General features: G+C 41.3%; 1 protein-coding gene across 1 annotated transcript; it reads right to left on the bottom strand.

The window, feature by feature from the left end:
- Positions 1 to 17: 17 nt before the first annotated feature.
- adgrl4 (adhesion G protein-coupled receptor L4) lies at positions 18 to 25,578 on the bottom strand. The gene is made up of 16 exons (XM_080770088.1): positions 25,515 to 25,578; positions 24,710 to 24,859; positions 19,362 to 19,511; positions 14,831 to 14,980; positions 14,145 to 14,215; positions 12,845 to 13,018; positions 11,601 to 11,784; positions 10,928 to 11,041; positions 10,395 to 10,594; positions 4,791 to 4,970; positions 3,438 to 3,641; positions 2,707 to 2,927; positions 2,397 to 2,463; positions 2,178 to 2,269; positions 1,475 to 1,643; positions 18 to 501 (listed from the first exon to the last, which is right to left on the bottom strand). The coding sequence occupies exons 1-16, from the start codon at positions 25,558 to 25,560 to the stop codon at positions 439 to 441; spliced, it is 2,235 nt and encodes a 744-aa protein (XP_080626214.1). The 5' UTR covers positions 25,561 to 25,578; the 3' UTR covers positions 18 to 438.
- Between the last annotated feature and the right edge of the window lie 800 nt (positions 25,579 to 26,378).

The raw sequence follows: 26,378 nt of genomic DNA, 5'->3' as shown, positions 1-26,378 counted from the left end.
AACACATTTTCCACATTTGTTTTTTAATAATTTAGAATAAAATTTCACAAACAAAAGAATCAACAAGTAGAAATTAAATGGGCTGGATGCAAAAACTGAAATGCAATGCAGATAATTGCAATGTAATTTTACAACCCAGAAATATACAAGACCTTCTTTCGCAAAGTTAGATAATAATATCTTGAATCACGAAGCAACGGAAAAAATAGTTAAACATTAAACATTTTGATGAAATTGTGTATAGAAAGGCAGCTTTTGTCAACAAAAATAACATTTAATATTACCAGTGCTACATAAAATTGCTCAGAGTAGAATCTGTACTTTTATTAATCTCTTCAGCTGTATGATGTGTTGAGATGCAGGAGATAAAAAAAACTTATTGCAAAGCTATGTTGACTATTGTGCAGTGGAGGGTGAAGGGGCTTTGATTGCTTCGGTTCATCTCAGGCATTCAAAACAACACGGCACGTTTTTGAAAAGCCTGTAATACTCCTCTTGAATCTGTAAAGACACAGGGGAGAAGAAAGATAAATGCAGAGTTTTTATCCCAATTCCAATTTATGCACAGAAGTGTCCCACCCGCCGCTCTCAAAGCAAGCGGTAATCAGCCTGTTCCCCCAAACTGTGGCTGCCCTGCTCAACAATGATTAGAATGGAATTACTAGTACGGTATGTTTCCCCTTAAAGTTAGGGCTACAGATAAGGGACCATTTAAAAATGGAAATTACTTAAAATGAGAAAAGTTCTCAGCAACTGATGAATAATAATCATGATGTCATGAGTGGAGAACGTTTCTACATAGTGTATTGTACTTTATATAATATTGTCCTTTGAGTGTAATGTATAGCATTCAAAACAGCTATGCTCTGGAAACCTCTTTCTGCATGGCATAATGAGTGTCAGTAGAATTTAAACGGGTGCCATGTTGTTATTATCAAGTTGTAGTGTTTTTTTTGATTGATTGAAATATTTATTAACAGTTTGCAGAATTACAGTACATTTCAAGCACAAACTCAATACAAAGACTGTTAACTGTGAGTGGACGACCCAATTAAGCATTAATTGGGTCGTTGTGTGTAATGGTGCATCAGAATAGTGTGTGTGTCTGTGCGACTCGCGAGCGGCCTATTATTTTAGTTTCCTTCCAAATTGTATACACTGTAGTGTATGCACAGGCTTGGGGTTGGCAGTGGCACTGACAGTGGCTGTACAGAGTCTGATAGTGTGTGTGTGTGTGTGTGTGTCATAGTCTAACGAAAAAATGGCCGTGCCCTGGCCCCTACATATGTCTACAGTCCCTCAGTGCCATCAGACGCCATACACAGTATATGGGGGCCATTGGCATAATGACTAAATTGGGGAGAAAGATTCCAATGAATTCCATGTCGATAATGCATTGATAATCGTCTAGTTGCATCCCTATAGTTCAGGTCAATGTAGAAACAAAAAGTGTTTAGAGAGTAGTCTTGTTTACCTTTCTGGACAAGACACAGAGGAAGATGAAGATGAACATTCCCTGGAAGGCGTTGGTGATGGTGAACAGATAGGCGGTGAGGGTGGTCTCATGGAGGATGTGCAGCACGCCAAACGTCCAGGTGGCGCCCAGCACGAACAGAAGGGCCAGGGCGCCGCGGGCACAGGACCTGGTGGTCAGCAGGGGCTACAGGTCAAACACTTTGGCTCGCATGATGAAAGTGTCTTTCTTCTAAAAGCAACAAATGACTCAACGACTGATTTGGTAGTCATGCTACTAGCAAGATGATGCCATAATAATCTAGCAGATCATCAACTTGATCGGTCTTTATTTGCATCGCTGCGTAAAATGCGATATTTTGTGCTTGATTAGACTTAGTTATAAAAAATACGATGATCGCTTAGCATCCCGGACATCTAATAGTGCTCCACAGGGTGAAACTACTGCCGGATGTTTTGGATCTGAGTGAGTGTCTAATACTATAGGATCGCCGTGTCAGAATGAAGTATAGTGTGTATATCACGGATGTTTCTATTGGCATTAAAATAATTAAAAATATGAATATATGTCACTGAAAAGCTGCTATTGGGAGGGGCAGTCCAAGCAGTTAATATAATGCCCTAATAATAATAATACAACAACACATTGATCTGGACAGTGGACACTGATCTCCTTTCATACAGCGAACCCTCCTCAGGCCTACCTGATGTTCTCATAGTGGCTGATCTCTGGTTTCTTCACAGCGGTGTGACGGTACACTTTGTAAATAATTACTCCAAAAGCCAATAGATTAACCTGAGGATGAACCAAGAAACAAATCATAACGCTACACATTCAAATGACTCATTCCCTTTGAAGCAATCCGTTCCTGATTCATTCTATAAATGTTTTAGTATTCAAACCGAGGGGCTTCTGATCTTACCAGAATAATCAAACACGCAGGTCCAATGAAACTCCATATGAAGTTGTTTTCTGTGCTCAGCCAACATCTGCAAAAACAAACGAAAAGAAGCACGTTGATTGACAAGAGGATGTGGCAACAAGTTTAAAAATATCATAGGGATTGGATTGGATTTCCATAGACTAAAATACAATATGCTGTTTTAGATTTTACACCAGTGTACCTGGAATGGATCCAGAGACAATAAGGTTTTTTTTAGAGAAATAACCACTGATATGGAACAACTGGACAGAACCATCTTTAATAACTCAAACGTATTATTTGTACCTACACTTTATTGGTACCATAATACTTGGAGCCCAGTGTGGCGGAGATGGCCACCACCACAGCCGGGCTCCCATAGCCGAAGATGTAGAAGTTACGATGCAGGAAGCCTTTATTATAGATGACGCCGACCACTATCAAGTACAGATGGATCCCCTCGATGCACATCCAGGCAAAGGCCGACAGGAAGAAATAATGGAGCAGCCCCGCAATTATGGAGCAGAAGAGCTGGAGAGAGAGAGGGAGAGAGAGAGAGATAATGAAGGCGAGAGTGGATCAGTGAGCCAAGTCCATAAGTCACAATAATTTTCCCTTTACAGTTTATATAAGCCCACATCTGTATTTTGTGTTTGTTAATTTGTGCAATCTATGTTGATATTGGATGTGCATTTTGCAATTACTGTACGGTTTGAAATGATATCATAGTCTGAGAGAGAGAGAGAGAGAGAGAGAGAGAGAGAGAGGGGAAAAAAGGTCTTTATCTCGCCATGCTGCCAGGAGACAGTCCGACCACTATGAAATATTACAACAAGGCAAGGATGACTGACCGCATAAGTAATCAAATGCAGAGGAGATGGAACCATACAGTACAGCATGCACAACACTTTTTACACACACACACACACACGCACACACACACACGCGCACACATACACACACGCACGCGAGCACAATCACACTCTTACTTTCCCCACAGTCACGACCTGTGTTCTCGTCGTAGCGCCCGGCTGAACTTACTTTATGGGTGTTCCAGTTGATGCCGACCAGGAAGATGAACTCGGCCATGAAGAGGCTGCAGCACAGGTTCTTGTGGATGGTGGTCCTGGTGCTCTGGATCTCACTGAAGAACCAGAAGGTGAAGATGCACATCGACAGGCAGATGATGGAGATGATCATCCCCAGCTGGGTGATCTTTGTCAGGACGTTGGTGTCGGCCACAAACTGAGATACACAAGCAGTGGAGGAAAAAGTACTCAGAAATAATTTGTTACTGGTTCCGCACCGGCCCCGAGAAAACGAGATGAATTCACCTTTGCAATGGATGCCACGTTTACCTAAAAACACGTGCAGGCGTGGTCTTTATGTGCATTATGGATCATAATATGCTCAAAATGCGATATTCGGGGCTTGATTAGAGCTTAATTTGACTTAGATGTGACAAAAACAGTTATTCCCCCATCGGATCACCTCCCGAGCTGACCTTTCAAATAACTAGTGGATGTTGTTTAGTGTTTGAAAGGCCATTTTTGTAGTTTTTTCAAAAACATCTGGCACTGGCGCTGAAACAGTTAACTGAACTGAACCGATTTATAAAAAATAGTCAAATAAAAGGCCTGTATTTCAAAATGACTTAATTAAAAATCCAAAAGTATTGGCATCAAAATATTAATTAGGTCTACCAAATGTGAAAGCATTGTCCCAATTTGTTTTCCAAACCCTTTAAAAAATTGCAGTTCTTCAAGCTAGGAATGCATAGCATTGTGAAGTTATTACTTGGCTTAGGAACCCTTGTGACTTTTATGTGACTTTGGTGGTTTTATTAGTTTATTTTACACAATTATCACATGTAAACAACGTGATAAAACACCAATAAGACGAAGGGAAAAAAAAGGCTTCTAATCTAACGCCTGATTTACACTTAGTTGCGTGCCGGTGTCGGGGTGCACAACCCAAAGTATAAATTATGCATTAACCCATTCTGACCTGAGATCAGATTCATACGAGGTTTGCACTGGACACACACTGGTCTGATCAACCCATTCTGACCTGAGATCAGATTCTAAAAATGTCAGTCGTTCTTCGATTTTTCAAAAAATAGCAGACCTACAAGCTCGTAGCACGCCACTCGGTGGCGCGCTATGAGCTTGTAGATCTGCTATTTTTCAATAGCTAAAGCACAACATGATGTTAACCCCCAAAATGGGTTCCCGTTCAGAATGGGTTAAACAAGCCAACCTTTTTAAACAAATAAAACCCCCAAGAAACAAACAAGACAAATCAAGATGATAGGCAACGCCGCCCGCCACTACTGTTATAGCCTCAGTGAAAACAGAGCAACTGTAATAATATTTCTAAAACATGGCCACTTACGTTGGCCCGCCCCGAGGACATTAGGATGACAAAGTGTGTGAGGTGATTGCAGGAGCATGTGGTGGCGGTGCTGTTGGCCTGGACTCGCTCACAGCCCTGCGTGGCCCACTGGCCCTGCAGGCTGCTGCTGTCGTACTTCCAGAAGGCACACGTCGTCAGGTCCGCCGTGGCGTCTATAGCCTTTGTATAGGGATAGAGAATGAATGAAAAAGGCCTTCATTATTTTGTGCAAATTTTAACAGTGCTAAATATATTAGTAGTAGTAGTAGTTGCTGCGAGAGTGAGGTCTAGCCAACACCAACTCGGGATTCCTGGATCGCTGCCCTCCACAATGTCCTATCCAACATCAGGTTCTTGAGCTCTGCAAGTGTTGTCAGCCAAGCTGTCGCGCCGCAGCACGTCTACATAGGTGGTACGCTTTGCCCTGGGTTGGCTCCCATAGGGTCAATTTACTTTCCTCAAGTTCTGGGTGCCTGACGCAGTGCCCTGCCATTAATATATTAAAGCTGTTGTTGGACATAGTTCTAAATAAAGTCTAGATTGTTTAAGAAGGATCTCGATAAAGAGATGTCTGCTTTGTTTTAGTTGAGATGTTTGTACTGGAGACATGGCCCTTGATCCTCTGGTATTGTTGCAGTTGTACTAGTTAAAGAGAGAATATACAGTTTGCACACTGCAGATCACCCCAAAGCACATTTAATGCACAATAGAAATGTCACTTTTTTTCTATGGTGCATAAATTACATAATATGATACTGGAGCCCTGCAGTTTGTTTGGGGATTTGTGCGCCCACTCTTATACACTACTAGAATTTCGTGGCCGCTACGCGGCCACTCAATCCCAGAGTTACTTCGCCACGCACTATGGGAAGAAGGAAATGGCGGGAGTTGACTCCACATCGGATGGGTTATTAGTTATTATTATAGCACAATGAGAATGATAACGTTGTGTTGTAGATTGTGAGAAAGGGATTTGAAAGTAGCTCTCAAGTCCATAAAACAAACTAACATAGGCTACTTCTCTATAAGCAGAATCATGAATAGGCCTATTTAATTTATAGAAAAGGAGAAGAGAGAGAGAGAGCAATGTGTTTGTGGCTCAAACTTTGTCCAATATTGTTGAAACAGAACACAAAGATGAGTAGTAGCCTATTTTTTTTTAACACGCAGCACCTCTCTCTCTCTACGTCTCTCTCTCTCTCTCTATCTCTCTCTCTCGTGTGTGTGCACTGCTGCGCAATGTCACAGACAGACACAGACGCGATCAATAATATATAGCAGAAATAATAGGCAAAATATAACACTTTTCCTCTCTATCTGTGACTGTGATCAGCTCCTCACACATATAACTCCTCTCTCGTTCATGTACGCCTGCTCAAATGAGCAGCAACTGTTAGCATAAATTATTTTGTCCCCGTTTGGGGGGAGGGGGGGGGGGGGGGACGCTGTTGGGAGTCAGGTTCGTTGAGGCCCGGTCGTGCTGTCTCACCCCCCGGCCCGGCCCAATGTTGTTCCGCCACTGTAGTAACGGATGGGTTATTGGAAAAGCGAGTTGTAGTGTGTGTAGTTGTGTTGGTCCAAAGCAAACTTCAATTGAAATAAAATAAATGGTTTTTCATTGTCAGGTCATTAACGCTTTTCATGAGTCAAAAATAAATGTGAAATGCAATGTATAGCCTATTATAAAATCCCAGGTTGATAGAATACACAATCCTCTGTGATCACCAACTCACCAGAACATCTCTCATTAAAAACGTTTGGATTGTCATGTTTGAAAGTATTCTACATGCAACACTGAGCCTGTAAGCTGTGTGATGCTAACGAACTTAAATTGAAATAAAATAAATGGTTTTTCACTTCAATTGAAATAAGATAATTGTTTTGTCATTGTCAGGTCATTAACGCTTTTCATGAGACAAAAATAAATGTAAAATGCAATTTATAGCCGATTATAAAATCCCAGGTTGATATAATACACAATCCTCTGTGATCAGCAACTCACCAGAACATCTCACATTAAAAACGTTTGGATTGTCATAAGCTGTGTGATGCTAACGCGCTAACACCGTTAGCATGGTGTGTCTTAAAAAACGGGCAATGAAGACACGCAAGGTTAGGTTACATGAGTTTATAAAGTTACATCGTGTGTTTTTGTGGTAAACAACTGACGTTAGGTCTGCGCACACTGTACGCTGCTATGGCAACCTGTCATCAAATGCTGCTAACGTTGTGTTCACCACTGTTAGCATGTGCTATCATCAAGCCAAAGCTGAGACAGATATGAAAGTACTACTGGCCAAAATGTCATAGAAAGCACAACACCTAATTTCGGAATGTTATTGTGACCTATTGAGCACAAACAGACCATGATTTGCTTGCTGGACCTATAATTAATTTATTTGCATTAAAATCCTCTGTGATCACCAACTCACCAGAACATCTCACATTAAAAACGTTTGGATTGTCATAAGCTGTGTGATGCTAACGCGCTAACACCGTTAGCATGGTCTGTCTTGGTCAAATAAAAAACGGGCAATCAAGACACGCAAGGTTACATGAGTTTATAATGTTACATTGTGTGTTTCTGTGGTAAACAACTGACGTTAGGTCTGCGCACACTGTACGCTGCTATGGCAACCTGTCATCAAATGCTGCTAACGTTGTGTTCACCACTGTTAGCATGTGTGCTATCAAGCCAAAGCTGAGATAGATATGCAACTACTACTGGGGAAAATGTCATAGAAAACACAACACCTAATTTCGGAATGTTATTGTGACCTATTGAGCACAAACAGACCATCATGATTTGCTTGCTGGACCTATAATTAATTTATTTGCATTAAATGTCCACTCGCCCATCAAAAAGAAAAGCAAGATGTGTGAGCTCGACGGACAGAACAGAGCTGGTGACGTATGAGGCAGGGTGTTGCCAGGTTTGCGAATGGTAAGCGAGTTGTAGTGTATGTATGTAGCGTGGTTTAAAGGGCTTGTTTGTGGGCTGGTTGGGCTTGTTTCTGACCGTGTTGGGGCAGCAGTGATTCCGTGTTCCGTGTAGGAATGTTTCATAAAAGTAATATTTCCAGAGTAAATAAGACACTTGAACGGCTAAAAAATAGGCTATGTCAGTGCGGGGAGCGTGCCGATTTTATTTTGCATATAGAGATGTGTGGTAAAAGTGTGGTTCGGTCGGAGATAGAGCACAAAGAATGAGTATGGGTACCACTTCTCACTTGTATATATGATAGAGCTATTTGAATAGAATAGCAGTTTAATTTCAGACGTTCCCGTTTTTAACCTTCCTCTTCTTTGTGTCTAACTTAGCTGAGCCTGCCGTAATTAACCCATTTCGACCTGAGATTCTCAGATTCTAAACTGTCTTCTACATCCTGACAGTTTTCAGAAAAAGCTATGTTTCTAAGTCAGTCGTTCTTTGATTAAAAAAAAAATAGCAGACCTACAGTACAAGCTCGTAGCGCGCCACTCGGTGGTGCGCTATGAGCTTGTAGATCTGCTGTTTTTCAATAGCTAAAGCATAACATAATGCTAACACCAAAAGGAATTCCCAGTCCCAAAATGGATTAAAGGAATACTGGTCCAGCTTTGGCCCATTAGATCAGCCATGATGACTCAGCTTAACAATGGGGAATGTTTAAGTTATTCAATTAGCAACAATATCCCTGCAAAGCTTAATTAGACCCCCACGGGTCCAATCAGGAATAGATTTTAATTTGACCAGAACAGTTCATTACTGTATTATTATGATCTCTAATTAAAATAGCAGTACTTTGTTGTGCAAAAATATTCCTCTTTTGTTAAACTTTTACACTGTATTGACAGAAATGGAGTTTTCATGGAGTTCTAAACTTGGTAGCAGTTCTAAACTTGGTAGCAGCATGAGCAGTACAAGATAAAATGTTTTACAAATTACATCATACAGCCACTGCTTTAGCCCAATCCTAATATTATATGTGACCGGGGACAGTGGTTTGATATACAAGGGGGACATTCAGTTCTTTACATATTATGAAACTGCACACTGTAACCTTTCATATGATGTATTGCTGTAACAGGCAGCACATAATATAATATTATAATATTACTAGGATTGGGCTAAAGCAGCGGAGAAGATACAAGGAATGCTCCTTTGCTTTTAGTTTACATAAAATGTTAACGTACAGAGAAGTTACAAAAGTCCCATGAAAGTTACTGCAGACTTTGTAGACCTAGAATGTCTTTGATCATTCATATACTTCGTGAATTCTGTATCACGGGCATAGATCCTTAATTTGCACCCGCTCCTGGTAGAAATGAAAGATGCGCGGCATAAATGTGATAAATGCTCCGTTTGTACTCGCCCATTAAATAATTCCAAAGACCTGGAGTGAAATAGTGTCCTCTAGTTTCATAACCATGTGAAAGTTCTGGCACAAAACGTGTATTTTGTCAATTATCTCCACTTTTTCACCAGCTGCACCCAGACTCTATCTCTCCGGGCAAAGGGGCCCGGAATGACAGCTGGACAACTTCCTCAATCATGATCACCACAAACATCATCACCAATTGACCAGGGAAGCACAAATGTTTGGGACACACAATTGGCAGGTGCATTGAGATAGGTGCTGGGTAATTAATCACACCAACTGCCAATTGTGTGACTCAAACATTTGTGCTTCCCTGGTCAATTGGTGATGATGTTTGTGGTGAACAGAGGAAGTTTTGATAGTCCAGCTGTCATTCCGGGCCCCTTTGCCCGGAGAGATGGAGTCCGGGTGCAGCTCGTGAAAAAGTGGAGATAATTGACTAAATACACGTTTTGTGCCAGAACTTTCACATAGATATGAATCTACTAGAGGACACTATTTCACTCCACGTCTTTGGAGTTATTTAATGGAGCATTTATCACATTTATGCCGCGCATATTTCATTTCTACCAGGAGCGGTCGCAAGGGATCCATGGCTCCTGTATGTGGAATACTGTGCCAACTGTATGTAACAACAACGGAGACATTCTAGGGCTATACAGACTTTGTTGATTGTTACAAGGTAGGCGCAAATAAAGTGCATTGTAAGAGAAAACCCTAATGTCTCTCAATGGACTAGTCAAGAGACCATCCCCTTCTAATTGATGGCAGCCGAAAAACAGGAGAGCAAAACTTGATTTCTTTCCTACCCCGTACAATTTCTCCTGGGGTGGAAGGAAAAGAAGTAGTGTTGGCTCAGCAAGCATGTGGCAAAAAAAGTGGACTCTTGCAGTAACTTATGTACAGCGCTGCTCGCTGTACAGGGAGCGTGGGGATACAAAAAAAAAATCGATGTAGTCAGCCAGCCCTGAGTGCTATGTTTAACCCATTCTGACCTGAGATCAGATTCATACGAGGTTTCCACTGGACACACTGGTCTGATTATAACCCTTTCTGACCTGAGATCAGATTCTAAAAATGTCAGTCGTTCTTCGATTTTTCAAAAATAGCAGACCTACAAGCTCGTAGCGCGCCACTCGGTGGCGCGCTATGAGCTTGTAGATCTGCTATTTTTCAATAGCTAAAGCATAAAATGATGCTAACACCAGCATGGGTTCCCGTTCAGAATGGGATAAAACCTCACCTCATTGTGTCTCAGAGTGAAGGTAATGTGGTCAAGCTGGTACACGTCAGTGGGTTTGATGGCTGCTGCAATGACCTGGGAGTTGACAGTGATTTCCCCCGTCGAGGCAGAGGGAGAGTAGTCAGTCACACCTGGGTCAGTGCCTGGAGTCAGGATGTCACCCACGCTGTCATATCTCACAAACACCACTGTCACGCGCCCTGATGGACAGGAGGAGGAGGAGGAGGGGGGGGAGAACATATTATGGGCACAGGGGATATGTAACTTTTTGGACTTTTGTCAAACTTTGTATTTATTTGTCAGACATTGTGTGAGCTTAAGAGTAATTGAGCTTCATCGATCTATCTATCTATCTATCTATCTATCTATCTATCTATCTATCTATCTATCTATCTATCTATCTATCTATCTATCTATCTAATCTACAGATTATATTGTGTCTTTGTCTACAGTGTCCATATTAATAGATTAAGTTTAGTACAGCGTCTGTCTGTCTGTCTGTCTAGCCACCCAAGCTATGTTCTAATTATTACCATTTCCAACTTCCTCCGTCGTAGACTTTGGAGTTATATTTATGTGATCTCCTCCCATGGAGACGGACAGCGTAGGCTTCGTCTGCACGACATCAAAGGTGAAGAGCTTCAGTTCTGTGGGTGGGGGTGAGGGGGGGATGGGGGGGGGGGGGGGGGGGTTGATACGATGACAGGATATGAAAAACGACAATCAACCAAAACGCACATAACGCCACAATCAGACAGGGCAACATCAGAAATGGCAATTTAATCCTTTTTGGGCGGGAACCCCTTTTGGTGTTTTAAACATTGTGTTATAATTTAGCTATTGAAAAATAGCAGATCTACAAGCTCATAGCGCGCCACCGAGTGGCGCGCTACGAGCTTGTAGGTCTGCTATTTTAGAAAAATCGTTAAAATGTGGGCGCAAATCATTGAATATATATTTCAGAGCGAACATTTCTAACTAAAATATTTGCTTCTGGGGGGTCCCTGGAAGTGGAACTACATATTTTGAGATGGGGGTCCGTGGCCCAATAGAGATAAATCTGGGGGTCCTTGACATGAAATAGGTTGAGCACCAACTGACATAGAAACATGGGTTTTTCAGAAAAATGTTAGGATTTAGAAGCCTCAGTCCAAAATGGGTTAATAATATCGCCCCCGTACGGCAGTGAGAAGTGTCCGAACTGACCCATTTGGCTGGCTCTGATCTCCAGCTGGGCAGGCGTGTTGTAGCTGCTGGCCAGAACCAGAGCACTCTCCTCCACGGTGTGCAGGAGCTTGGTGGCGGTGTGAGCCCGTTGCTCCGCCTTCATCCTGTTCCACGACACCAGCTCGTCCTTCTCCACCAGGTTGTTCACGGCGTTCACAAGTTGCTGTCGGAAAAAACAAGGAGATAAGAATAAGATAACATGCCCTCCTGGAAAAGTGTGAGTTTAAGTATAGCATGCGCACGCACGCATGCGTGCGTTTGTGGCAGTATTATATCAATCTGAGAATCCCATCCTCAAATATATATATATATACACACGTGTGTGTGTGTGCAGGCCAAAGAGAACTTCCCCAGTGAAAGGAAGGGACCTGAGTGTGCAGTCCCTTCCTTTCACTGGTATATATATCAGTAGTTGGCATATTAACTATATATATATATATTGCAGTATATATAATGTTCTTTGAGTGAATAAAGGAAAACATAGCATTTAGGCCTACCATTACCATCTCAGTCAATTGCATAGAGCAGTAAACCACAAGGGTATTAGTTCATACAATCTTAAGCTAGTGTATGCAGTACTACCGATTGAAAAACAAACTAAAAGTATTGCCAACAAAATGTTCTAAACAAAGTTTTGAAGATATTTTAAAATGTGTGGAAAAGTTGTGTAAAAAGTTCCTCAAAGTTGTACTTTAGTAATACATTACGGGAGTTAAATGTCCTCCACTAATTAAAATGGTATGCGTATAGCAATGAATGGAACAAATTGCTTTATGGAAATGATCAGCACACTTCGGAACACATCTTTGACCAATCAGGGAGCTAGGCTGAAACTTCTCAATGTGTATAATCATATTTGATGCATGGTAATCCTAAACCTTAACCCATTCTGACCTGAGATCAGATTCATAAGAGGTTTCCACTGGACACACACTGGTCTGATTAACCCATTCTGACCTGAGATCAGATTCTAAAAATGTCAGTCGTTCTTCTATTTTTCAAAAATAGCAGACCTACAAGCTCGTAGCGCGCCACTCGGTGGCGCGCTATGAGCTTGTAGATCTGCTATTTTTCAATAGCTAAAGCACGACATGATGCTAACACCAAAATGAGTTCCCGCCCAGAATGGGTTAAATCAATGTGTAATCACGGGCGAGGCAGCATTCCAAAACATCGCCGTACAGTATGTGACCAAAGAACAGTAAACACAAAAAGAAGATTACAGTCAGGGTGGAGTTGAGGATGAATGGATCCTTCTTCCCTCCTGGCCTCCTCAGCAGGCCCGTGGACAGAGACAAGGCCTCCACGTATGAGATCACCTCCACCGAGGTCAGCGCGCCGGACGTCTGCTTGGCAATCTCCCCCAACAGACGCTGGGGCTCCGTCATGTTGCTCATCTTCACAAATCAAACACAGGCAGTCAGTTTTGTTTTATAACCCATTCTGACCTGAGATCAGATTCTAAAAAAAAAATGTCTTCTACATCCTGACAGTTTTCCATTCTGACCTGAGATCAGATTCTAAAAAAATGTCTTCTACATCCTGATAGTTTTCCATTCTGACCTGAGATCAGATTCTAAAAAATGTCTGCTTGAAAATGACAGTTTTCTGAAAAAGCTATGTTTCTATGTCAGTCGTTCTTCGATTTTTCGCTACGAGCTTGTAGGTCTGCTATTTTTCAATAGCTAAAGCATAGCATAATGCCAACACCAAAAGGGGTCCCCCGCGCAAAATGGGTTAATCAGCGTCTTACATTCTTCTAGCCGCGACTCGAGTTGTTCTTGTTCAGACCTCATTAAACTGGGCAGGTCATGAACTGCGAGAGCATGTCCTTTTTTTCTACCCATAATGGCTTTGGAAAAAAGGGCTACTTTTGCCCAGGGGACAAACATAAGACTGAATTAAATCTGAATAATTCAACAGACATTGCAGACCTCCCCAAAGAGGGAGATGTGTATCGGCGTGTAGGGCAGGCACATGCTGGAATAAAACTCTACAGATGTTGATGCGTCCACAAAAAAAGGCAGAATTACTACAATGGCATTGAACTTCTTTATAGTTTCCATCTGCGTGGCCATACATTATAGTACATACATCTTTTTCTGGGATCCGCAAAGTGAAAGGAATCATTGTCAGTGTTAAGGCCCAACATAATTCCTGCCAGTAGAGGGCAGTGTCGGAACGTATTTTCTTTTGTTTGGTTCTACCATGCTGCTCAAAGACTGCTTGTGTGAATACTGGTTCACAAACATGTTCATGTCAATGGCTCCCAAATCGATAGGTATTAAGATCTTGACCCCCCATTTAAAAAATATATTTTTTATAGTTAGATTATATGTAGTGCACATTTCAATTCTACAACAGTCCTATACTCAACTGTAGTAAAGGTACTGGGCAGATACCAGATCTGAATAGGGAAATTAAACCGTTTTTCCACCCTCCTGGGGACCCCCTGGAAGTCCGTCTAGGACTCCAGGGGGTCCCTGCACTTCCAAACTGCTACAACAGAAGAGAGGTTCTCACATATTCAAGGGTTCTGTTCACAGTCTGTGCGACGCATCTGGTGCTGTCGTGGCAGTTCTTCTGGGGATGTTCTGGGAATAATGAAAACAAAAACAATTAATCACAACTGATTCTTTGATATTTAAGCAACTAGATTGTTCGGAACAAAGGGCATGGCAATGCTGTCACTGCTGCCATTTATGGATTCCACTGATAAGCATATATGTCAGATTTAGAATTTCACTGTTTACCTGACACATTGCGTCATGTGTGTGTGTGTGTGTGTGTGTGTGTGTGTGTGTGTGTGTGAATGTCAGTGATTACGTAAGCATCTACAGATGCATGTGTGAGTGCTGGATACAGAATGGAAAGAGAAATAGAGCCCTACAGTATGTTGACTAAATGATACACAAAGCGTGTGTGTGTGTGTGTGTGTGTGTGTGTGTGTGAGAGAGATTTACTGTAGTGTGTTTTAGTGTACATTTGTATGTGCAGGTCATTATGTGTCCAATCTGTCCATATGTGTGTTTATGTTGCTGTGTGTGTGTGTGTGTGTGAGAGAGAGATTTACTGTAGTGTGTTTTAGTGTACATTTGTATGTGCAGGTCATTATGTGTCCAATCTGTCCGTGTGTGTGTGTGTGTGTGTGTGTGTGTGTGCGTAATGTTATGCATACATGTACTGTACAGTACAGTATGTGCAGCCACCTTTACACCGTGCACCACTGTCGGGATGAAAGTACTTGGCGCCTGAGTCGGGGACGTAATCTCGTTGGCAGGTGCAGTAGAAAGATGCCTTTGTGTTGTGGCACTGAGAGAAAGGCCCACACACCTGTTCGTCTGTACATTCATCAATATCTGAAAGACACAGGTGAAGAGTGCCATTTCAAAATGAGAACACTGTTAGAAGAAAGAGATATTCCAAAGCATATTAACTGGGATAGTAGGTAATATGGTAACCTTGATCCTCTACTGGAGATCATGCTACCATCATGGTGAGCATGGGGATTCTCAAATTTTATTCAGGGGGACCGCCAAATCTTTGATAGGAACTTTTTTCAGTATCTCTAACCTTCTGAAAGTATACATTAACATGAATCCAACACAACACTACACAATGATAGAGCTGTCAAACAAGTTTATGAAGCTCTCTCTGAAATCTAATCTGCAACACACTTTTATACAATATAGAAAGGAGGGTAAACTGCTTCATCTCTCTCAGCTAAGGGGTCATTGGCCTAAAGAAGACCTAGCCATGTGTCCAGGGGGCACAGTGGTTACATTCCTCCACAGTGCTTCCAGCTTGGCCTGGTGTGCCAAGTTGACTCAGTTGGCCATTTGTGGGAAGGGAGCAGGGGGTCAGTGAAGCCAATAGTGTCTGAAGCCAGTAGGAAATCCTGACTTCCTGAAAGTTCATATAATGGCCTGTTGTGGCGCTGTCATTGGGCCCCAAAAACCCCATAGCTCCATAGAAGTCCATGTATTTGGGCCCAACTTCACCTAGACTGTATTACCTTAATAAACATGGTCATGAATACTTTCTGCTTCCAGTCACTAGTTTAAAGTCTCATTTCTCATGTCATAATATTCTTTTTGGAAAACTGCGGCCCCATTTATAAAAAAAAATGACCATAAAGTCGCGTATGTTCTGAGGGGCGTGGCTACCGTTACAGTCTATGATCGGGAGCCATCCCCCTTTCGAGTCAAAATAAAAACCAACGAAGAAGAAGGGGGGGGGGAAGTCCCGCCTCGTTGTCTGGGCCAGCCAATGGCTCAGCTGGGCCCAAACCGATCTTGAAAGATGGCGAATTACAATTCAAGGACTGACAGGCTTCATCTTACGTCCATATCAGACCCGCAGATATTGTCCATATTTTTTTTACAGTCTATGGTAGGGAGTCAGCAGGGGAATTAAGGAAATGTCTGTTGATGCACTAGTGCCCCCTACAGGTTGTCTAGCAGGGTGTGGAACTAGGAGGTGGAACTGGGAGGAATCGCATGTTACGCAAACGCTATGCCCTCCCAGTGAAGCTCCTAGTATCTCACACCCTGGTGAAAATAATTCAGCTCCTAGTATCACACACCCAGGTGAAAATAATTCAGCTCCTAGTATCTCACACCCAGGTGAAAATAATTCAGCTCCTAGTATCTCACACCCAGGTGAAAATAATTCAGCTCCTAGTATCTCACACCCAGGTGAAAATAATTCAGCTCCTAGTATCTCACACCCAGGTGAAAATAATTCATCTCCTAGTATCTCACACCCAGGTGAAAATAATTCAGCTCCTAGTATCTCACACCCAGGTGAAAATAATTCAGCTCCTAGTATCTCACACCCAGGTGAAAATAATTCAGCTCCTATAGTATCTCACACCCAGGTGAAAATAATTCAGCTCCTAGTATCTCACACCCAGGTGAAAATAATTCAGCTCCTAGTATCTCACACCCAGGTGAAAATAATTCAGCTCCTAGTATCTCACACCCAGGTGAAGATACTTCAGCTCCTAGTATCTCACACCCAGGTGAAAAGATTCAGCTCCTAGTATCTCACACCCAGGTGAAAAGATTCAGCTCCTAGTATCTCACACCCAGGTGAAAAGAATTCAGCTCCTAGTATCTCACACCCAGGTGAAAAGATTCAGCTCCTAGTATCTCACACCCAGGTGAAAGTAATTCAGCTCCTAGTATCTCACACCCAGGTGAAAATAATTCAGCTCCTAGTATCTCACACCCAGGTGAAAATAATTCAGCTCCTAGTATCTCACACCCAGGTGAAAAGAATTCAGCTCCTAGTATCTCACACCCAGGTGAAAATAATTCAGCTCCTAGTATCTCACACCCAGGTGAAAATAATTCAGCTCCTAGTATCTCACACCCAGGTGAAAATAATTCAGCTCCAGTAGTATCTCACACCCAGGTGAAAATAATTCAGCTCCAGTAGTATCTCACACCCAGGTGAAAATAATTCAGCTCCTAGTATCTCACACCCAGGTGAAAAGAATTCAGCTCCTAGTATCTCACACCCAGGTGAAAATAATTCAGCTCCTAGTATCTCACACCCAGGTGAAAATAATTCATCTCCTAGTATCTCACACCCAGGTGAAAACAATTCAGCTCCTAGTATCTCACACCCAGGTGAAAACAATTCAGCTCCTATAGTATCTCACACCCAGGTGAAAACAATTCAGCTCCTATAGTATCTCACACCCAGGTGAAAACAATTCAGCTCCTAGTATCTCACACCCAGGTGATTAGAATTCAGCTCCTATAGTATCTCACACCCAGGTGAAAATAATTCAGCTCCTATAGTATCTCACACCCAGGTAAAGATAATTCAGCTCCTAGTATCTCACACCCAGGTGAAAATAATTCAGCTCCTAGTATCTCACACCCAGGTAAAGATAATTCAGCTCCTATAGTATCTCACACCCAGGTGAAAATAATTCAGCTCCTATTATCTCACACCCAGGTGAAAAGAATTCAGCTAACAGTATCTCACACCCAGGTGAAAATAATTCAGCTCCTAGTATCTCACACCCAGGTGAAAATAATTCAGCTCCTAGTATCTCACACCCAGGTGAAAAGAATTCAGCAGCTTGTGACTCCATGTGTTCGGAGGAGACATGTGGTCTCCGTCAAGCGGGGCTCGGCAGAGACAGGGACTATACACACTTTGGGTGAATTGGCAACGATTAACCCATTCTGACCTGAGATCAGATTCTAAAAATGTCTTCTACACCCTGACAGTTTTCCATTCTGACCTGAGATCAGATTCTAAAAATGTCAGTCGTTCTTCGATTTTTCAAAAATAGCAGACCTACAAGCTCGTAGCGCGCCACTCGGTGGCGCGCTATGAGCTTGTAGATCTGCTATTTTTCAATAGCTAAAGCATAACATGATGCTAACACCGAAATAGGTTCCCGTTCAGAATGGGTTAACTGGGCCGAAAAGGAAATAAAAAAAACACTAAAAAAGAATGGGTCTGCTATATTTTAGAATTATTCAATAGTGAATGAATTTTGAGTTACTTATTATTGTTTTACACATTGTTTCTACTTGGAATTGTTCTTCCAAGTAGAAACGTTTAAATCGACCACACAGATTTATACCATTACTGTTCGGGTACTGTGCAGTGAATATGATTCGGTATGCTGCTCTGTCCAGTAAAAATATGTTAACTTAATGATGCAGAAACAAGCCCCACATTTCTTCAAACATGTATGGGTGTCCAGTATTGAGTATATTGAGAGGATCGCCTACAGTAGGTCACCTAAACCTATATACAGTAGTTGAGCTCATAGGACCTGATAGTACAATCCCTTACATGAATCAGCATTTGTATTGAGTGGGGTAGGGAGGGGTAAACGTTTCAGGTTGAAGACCCATGCAGACTTATACACGGTTCACAAGGAAAAGATTGTGCCATAATTGCATATGCGCTGTAACTAAAGACAGATGTCTAAATGCATATAATGATATATATACTGTATGGTCTGCTGTCTACTGTACTGTGTGTCTCTCTTGGACCTCTACTGTACATCTGATGTGTTGCTATGCCAGTACCATGTGTGTCGTGACTCACTACTGTTACTATGCCACTGGCACTTGTCAAAATGTCTCTGCACCTTTGCCAACAAGTCAAAACCATACGAGTATACTGCCCACGCACTCCTGCAGGTCATTGTAATGGACTTTAGTGTTATTAACATGAATATGCAACAATATGAATATATAGTAATACATGTATATGCTAATAATCGTCTTGAAATGGAATCAAACATTCGTAAATATTCCCATGCTCCTGTACGGTACATGGTTTAACTCATTTTAGGTGGGAACCCCTTTTGGTGTTAGCATTATGTTATGCTTTAGCTATTGAAAAATAGCAGATCTACAAGCTCATAGCGCGCCACCGAGTGGCGCGCTACGAGCTTGTAGGTCTGCTATTTTTGAAGAATCGTGGAAAGTGACATGAAAGTGTTTGAGAAAGACTGACATAGAAAAAAACAGCTTTTTCAAGAAAACAGTCAGGATTTAGAAGACATTTGCAGAATCGTTCCCAGGTCAAAATGGGTTAAATGACAAGTGGCGAGTCTTGGTAAAAGCTGTCATCATCCAATGTCCTTAACGCTGTAAGGGCCTCTGGCAGAGCCAGATACTTCTAGGCTGCATGGCAGCAGCACGGGGCATCGTTATCCAACAAATCAAGTGGTTCTGATGGTTCTGAGTGTGACATTACCAATGCATTCGGTGCCATCGTTGGTCTGGAACATGTCGGGTCCAGTTGATTGGTAGCCAGGAACACAGGTACAGTGGTAGCTGCCAACCGTGTTGGTGCAGTTGGCCTTGTCCCCACAGATATTGGTCACATTCTGGCACTCATTGTCATCTGTAGTAGTAAGACGGGGCAGTTGTACAGGAGATAAACTGGGTTAGTTGTTAGGAGGCCTTGTAGAAACAGCCTTCACATTAATAGTTCTCATTCCAGAATGATATAACCCCAATTTGGAAATAAAATCATAACTATATATATTTTTCTTTTGCCTTCGCTTTCTTGCTTTGCTTTATTACGACAGGAAAGTAAGAGCAGAGAGGGGGTGTGATATGCATTGCAACAGCATACAGGGTTGTAGTCTTTTGTACCAACAACTTGAGAGATGGCGACTCCTGTTTAGTTTCGGTTTTTGAGTGACAGAGAGACAGAGAGAGAGAGTATTAGTGCTGCACTGTTGCCTGCTAATGAGAGAGAGGGGAGGGGAGGGGAGGGGGGGCAGAGAGGGGAGTTGCACCACTCAGTTCACACGGGTGTGATTTTTTTTTAGCAATGGGTTTGGCACTCTGGCACCACAACTGTTTTGTACACATACTGTACAGTACCACATAGTATTTCTGATATCCAGGCTTTGAGTTTGATTCCAGACCAACATCTCTTCTGTGTCCCATACGGTCACTTGCTTTCAGTTTTTCAACTGTCTCAACAACATAAAACATTACATTACAGAATCTATACAGGCTTACAGTCAGAGTCAGGTGTAAAGAAGTGGGTGATTTTTTTTCTCCCATGTGTAGCTTTCATAAGAAAATCTGATTATTGCCATATGGAAACCATAGTTACACGCTAACTATAGTTGACTCCCAGGGTCAAGTCCTTTCTTCCCACACCCAAAATAGCCAATCTGAACGATTGACTATAACCATTTTCGACAATGGTTAGCCTATTTTCACCAAAAACAAATGCCCAGTTGATTTATATTAAAATGTAGAACTGTAATCAGCAATCTGTAACGAATTACTTTTCTAAAGTAAACTTGCCATCTGTGTACATTGATCTTTCTTCAGTACATACTACATTGATTCTACTAAAAGCTCACTGTGAAGTGTTGTTTGACAAAATACTAAATACAAATACAATTCAGCTGTGTTATTCTGGTAATGGTCTCAAGTAACACTTACTGTAACTTCCTTCAGTGACAGATTTTAGAAGCCCTTTGATCTTGACTTGCATTTGGACTTGTGTTCTTTTCTCTGGCCTTGACTATTATGGTGTTCTGGCTCATGTGAATAATTTAACATTTTGGGGATTGTTCAGTTGTTTTTCATTGTTTGATTTATAGGAATTAACCCATTTTGACCTGAGATCAGATTCTAAAAATGTCTTCTACATGACAGTTTTTCTCTGTCAGTCGTTCTTCGATTTTTCGAAAATAGCAGACCTATACAAGCTCGTAGCGCGCCACTCCAAAAGGGGTTCCTAAAATGGGTTAATTTAACATTAATTTGGGGATTGTTCAGTTGTTTGTCATTGTTTGATTTATAAGGAATTAAAAGCTAGTATAAATCACTAAGCCTCAAGTGAAAAAACATAACAAAAACAAAACAAAAACAATGTTTGTTGCAGATGCTTGCCTTTTTTTTCTCTCCAATCAGCGTTTGGGAGGTTTAATAGTCATTTGGGAACTGTGCTGCTCTAGTTTCGTTTCCAATGCACCTTCATTTCTCCTAGTTTACTGGAAGTTGACCTGCTAAATAAAACTTTCCACTGTTGTGTTCCCTCGTCCTGATGGACACCGCGGTGCTCTTCCTCCATCCCGGGAAGGGGTTTCCTTCCTCTGCCCTGTCCCGGAATGGGAACGTGACAACAATATACCATCAGGGGAAGTTAGTAGCGTCTCTGACATTCCTAGACCTTTGAACCCGTCGTTGTTGCACACACAAACATTCAACACCTGCAGGAATTTCATAATGGAATGGATTGATGTTGTCGTTTTCTTTTTTTTTTTGTGTAGACCGACTTCACTGCTTTTGTAGTTCATAGTTTGGGGAAATGAAATGGATTTTAACCCATTTTGGGCGTGAACCCCTTTTGGTGTTTTAAGCCTTATGTTATGCTTTAGCTATTTCTGAAAAATCGTGAATGTGGTGCAAATCTTTGAATATATATTCTTTCAGAGCGAACGTTTTTAAGTCAAATCTTTGCTTCTGGGGAGGTCCCTGGAACAACATATTTTGAGATGCAGTTCGGCGGCCAAATACATATAGTTATGGGGCTCCTTGACATGAAACAGTTTGAGAATCACTGACATTAGAAACATAGGTTTTTCAGAAAACTTTTGTAGAATTGGTCTCGGTCGAAATGGGTTAAGAGCGAGTGTTGACCGAGTGTTGATCTTCTGCAGACATAGCCTGGCTAATAAGCCAGACTAATATCACACAGGCATTGGGCAATGATTCGGTCTGGGTTATTAGCCAGGCTACTGCAGACAGCCATGAAGCTTCTGTCTTGGAGAAGGATATCAGAGTTACAGTATACCGTTTCCTGCACTGGTTCTCAACGTCAGGTCCGAGGACCACCTGCGCTCCAAATGGTCTGGAACTCCCAAAGGCACCCAAGCTATACTGTAAAATAATCTGTTTATTTAACTCTTAAGAGTGCACAAATGGAAACAAATGGACCCACAAGAGTCCATTTGGTTCCATTTGTACACTCCGTTATAGACTGCCAAGGGTCCATTTGGACTCCCTGGTGGTGCCATTGAGAACCAGTGGCTTATTTAATTCTTTCAATAGCAACCTTTTAATAGTTGCTGCTTCATGACCTGAACAATTGGTAACTCAATTAACATCAAATAACACAAGGTACAATATTTAAATTTAAAGTGTAATTGCTTAATTTGAAGGTCTTGCACATCACATGTACTTAATTATTGTAAAAAATAATTCATTTTATTTGAGAAACTTGGGGAGGAAATGACGACTATGGGAAGGTCATTCATCTCTACCAGTACCTTAATAACACCACGGCTATGCTGTTTATATTACTGACAGTTTAATTTACATTTGGGCCCTTGAAATATGTCAACCCCATGATTGTGATCAGGGTCAGGAAATTTGAAGAAAAAAAAAAAAGTTCCAGGAATTATAAGCCAAAACAGGACAGAAAACATAACAAAGGGTAACAATGCTGGCCGAAAGACAAAGTGAAATATAGTTGACCCACCGCTGTGAGGAAGGGTTATTCTACACTGTACACACAACGCTTTCTCTCTTTGATTAACCCATTCTGACCTGAGATCAGATTCATACGAGGTTTCCACTGGACACACACTGGTCTGATTAACTCATTCTGACCTGAGATCAGATTCTAAAAATGTCAGTCGTTCTTCGACTTTTCAAAAAAGTAGCAGACCTTCAAGCTCGTAGCGCGCCACTCGGTGGCGCGCTATGAGCTTGTAGATCTGCTGTTTTTCAATAGCTAAAGCATAACATGATGCTAACACCAGAATGGGTTCCCGTTCAGAATGGGTTAACGCACGTTGAGCTTTTTGGAGCCAACATCTTGTCATCGAATAGAAACAAAGTGTGAGTCTGGATAGTTTTGTGGTTATAATTAATGATATACACAGTACCACCACAGAACAAAGAACATGTCCCCAAGAAACTATGTACACAATATGACATGAAGGAGGAAAGAAATAGAGTTGGAAGAAAGATTTTGTCTAAAGTTACATTAAAACGTACATGGACAGGATAGTTTAAAGCAGAACGAGAAATGTGAAATTAATCAAGTTTTGCTACACATAAAATTATATTATAGCCAACAACAAAAAAAAGAAAGAGATCTCTGGCTCCATTTTCGTCACCACTAAACCCCTTCTTTGCCTTTTTTACTATTTTGCTAAACATTTTAGAATAGTTAAAATGGCCAGTCTACAAGCTCACAACGTGTCAATGTAGAGTCTAGCTGAACTATTAAAAAATATTTTTCAAAATAGTAAAAAAAAAGGCAAAGAAATGTAGGGATAAGGGGTTTATCGGTGACAAAAATGGAGCCCCTCTAGTCCTTGTTTTGTTCATTCCTTTTGCCATCAAATTGCTTAATCCAGTTATAATTCTGCGTGTATAGGGAGATGTTGGATTAACCACAGTTTGCACAGTGTACACACACACAGTACACACCAGTGTTCAAAGCAACATCTCAGTACCTCACTAGCTCTTATCCAATTAACACTGTAAAAAGGTTTCGTGGCAAACTCACACAGAGGAAGGATAGATTTGTGTTGCCACAACAACCATAGCACATTGGTTTATCTTCAAGTGTCCTGATGTGGCCTAGCTATAAAACATCTTCTGCTTATTATTGTTGAGTCTTTGTACTGCACAATACAAGAAGCTTGTTAACCCATTTAGGCCTGAAAAATGTCCTGTAAATCCTGACAGTTTTCTGAAATACCTATGTTTTTAGGCCTATATCACTCAATATTTCATGTCAAGGACCCCAGAAATTATGACTTGGCCACCGACCCCCATCTGAAAATATGTTGTTCCAGGGACCCTCCAGAAGCAAAGATTTGAGTTAAAAACGTTCATTCTGAAAAAATATATTCCAAATTTGAAGCACATTTTCACGATTAAGAAAAAATAGCAGACCTACAAGCTCGTAGCGCGCCACTCGGTGGCGCGCTATGAGCTTGTAGATCTGCTATTTTTAAATAGATAAAGCATAACATAATGCTTACCAAAAAGGGTTCCCGACCAAAATGGCTTAACAATCCTTCATGTTATAAGAGCCTAGTTGTTTACCAACCGTTATTTCATTACAGAAAGCATTTTTAGCCTTCCAGGTTCCTACTCACCATAAAACAGACAATAATAACTAATTCAAACGAACTCATTATAATATATCTGGTAACACTTTGTTTTTACAGCATAGCCTTATATCACTGTGTGGTGTTAAGTTAACCAAGAACATTTATTTTTGGGAAACACAGCTCTGGAGTACTCAGAACTCGCAATTAACAATACTTAATGCATAACAATAGATGTCGTATTTTGTTATGCCTTTGAGGGTAAAGCTTTATTATTCTGGAGCACCTTATCAAGTATTCATGCATTAAAGTTGCTTACTGGAATAAGGCCATTCTAAAATGTAACCTATTATTACCCTTATGGCAATCATCAGGTTCATTTTTCATTTTCCTGTGTATGAGCAACCCTGCCAAAAAAAAAAAGTGTGCATAGCCAAATATACGTATAGAAAACAGCATTAACACATTAATTCAAAAAAAGTATATTAATATTTATGCCCACCGTTGCAGAAGGTGGTTCCGTCCCCGGTGTATCCATGGTTACAGAGGCAGGCATCGTTTGATCCGTTCAGGGTTTTGCATGTCGCCAGCGGATGGCAGGAGTCACAGATGTCATAGAAGCTGCATGGGTCCAGCAGACTGGAGAGCCATGCTTATGGTGGACAAAAAGGCATTCGTCATAAAACTGTTCTGGGAACTCAGATTAGTCATTACATGACATTAACAACCGCTGTCTGGTGGGCCGTCTTATGCAACATGACTAGCGATGTCGATGGTCAGGTGGATGTATTTATTTTACATTTTGATCTTTTAACGGTTACAATTTTACCTATATTGAGAATCCAATACTGGGAATGTTACTGACATGCTCTGACATGCTCTGTACATTAATAATTAAAAATAATAAAAAAAGAAAAAACAGATCTACAAACTCGTAGCGCGCCACCGAGTGGCGCGCTACGAGCTTGTAGGTCTGCTATTTTTTTTTTATCGAAGAACGACTGACATAGAAACATAGCTTTTTCAGAAAACTGTCAGGATGTAAAAGACATTTTTAGAATCTGATCTCAGGTCAAAATGGGTTAAGCTGTAGGCATGTAGACATTTTTTTAATAAGTCTCGATCACAATAAAAAGCTAATTTTCGATCATCCATAGCACAGAGGCACATCGGTTACGTTCACAAAGAATAAAAGCCATTACAGTTAAAGCGAGAAATGCTAAAGCAACGACATGCACTTGTTACACTATAGGAGGCCTGGCATGCTACAAGCATAGCTGTTGTACGGTACTAGAGACTTGACTTACCTGTTAATAATACAAGTTTCATCGAGGACTTGAGTAAAGACTCCATACTTTCGCTGGGACAGGATTTTACTTTTAGCTGAAGGCTGTGGGGGCTGGCTGGTGACGTGGTGCCGTTTCCTTGCATCAGGTTTCCTGTTTCCCTAAACCTGGCCCTTCCTGTCCTGATCTTTAATCAGCTTTCACAAACAAAAAGCCCAGTGCACACGCCACCAACCATCCCACCACAATGGATACAGAAAGAAAAAAAAAGGAGAAAGTTTGCTGTATGGAGGTTTCTTCGTATTTTGCTCACGCAAGACATAAGTGGAGACATGAGTTCATGTGGAGCTCTTTTACACTGTTGACATAGTGACTCCAGCAGCCATTTTGCGTTGCCCCTGCTATATTGTTCTCAGCTGAACGTGTACAGTAGGCCAAGTAAACATGGGCCAAATCAGTCCTCGGTGACTCCATAGTCCAGTTCCCTATGGTCAGCCATATGAGTTTGTAGGCTTTTTAGACGAAGATTTTTAAAACTATATATTTTTGAAAACCTTATAGCCTAACGAATCAGAAAATGTTTGTTGCCATTTTTTCCGAGGTCGGTAAAGCGGCCATCTTGGAGCTTTAAAAATGGCTACTTTCAAAAACGAATTTCTCAATATCTCGCCTACTAAATGACCTAAAATCAAGATTGCAGTGGTTAAATCTACATTTTTGGGGGCAAGGAATCCAATGGAGCCGACTACATTGTAAATGAGGCATGTATGGGTGGGTATTTTGCATTTTTACATCAAATCAAATGGTATTATTCTGGTAATCTGGATATGTATATCTTCCAAACAATGGAATATTTCACAAACACTTTATCACATCTCTCAAAAG

This window comes from Protomyctophum bolini, assembly GCF_963924005.1.
Source record: "Protomyctophum bolini genome assembly, chromosome: 8".
NCBI lineage: Eukaryota > Metazoa > Chordata > Actinopteri > Myctophiformes > Myctophidae > Protomyctophum > Protomyctophum bolini.
Note: the sequence above shows the minus strand (reverse complement) of the source record. Positions and strands in the feature narration are given on the sequence as shown.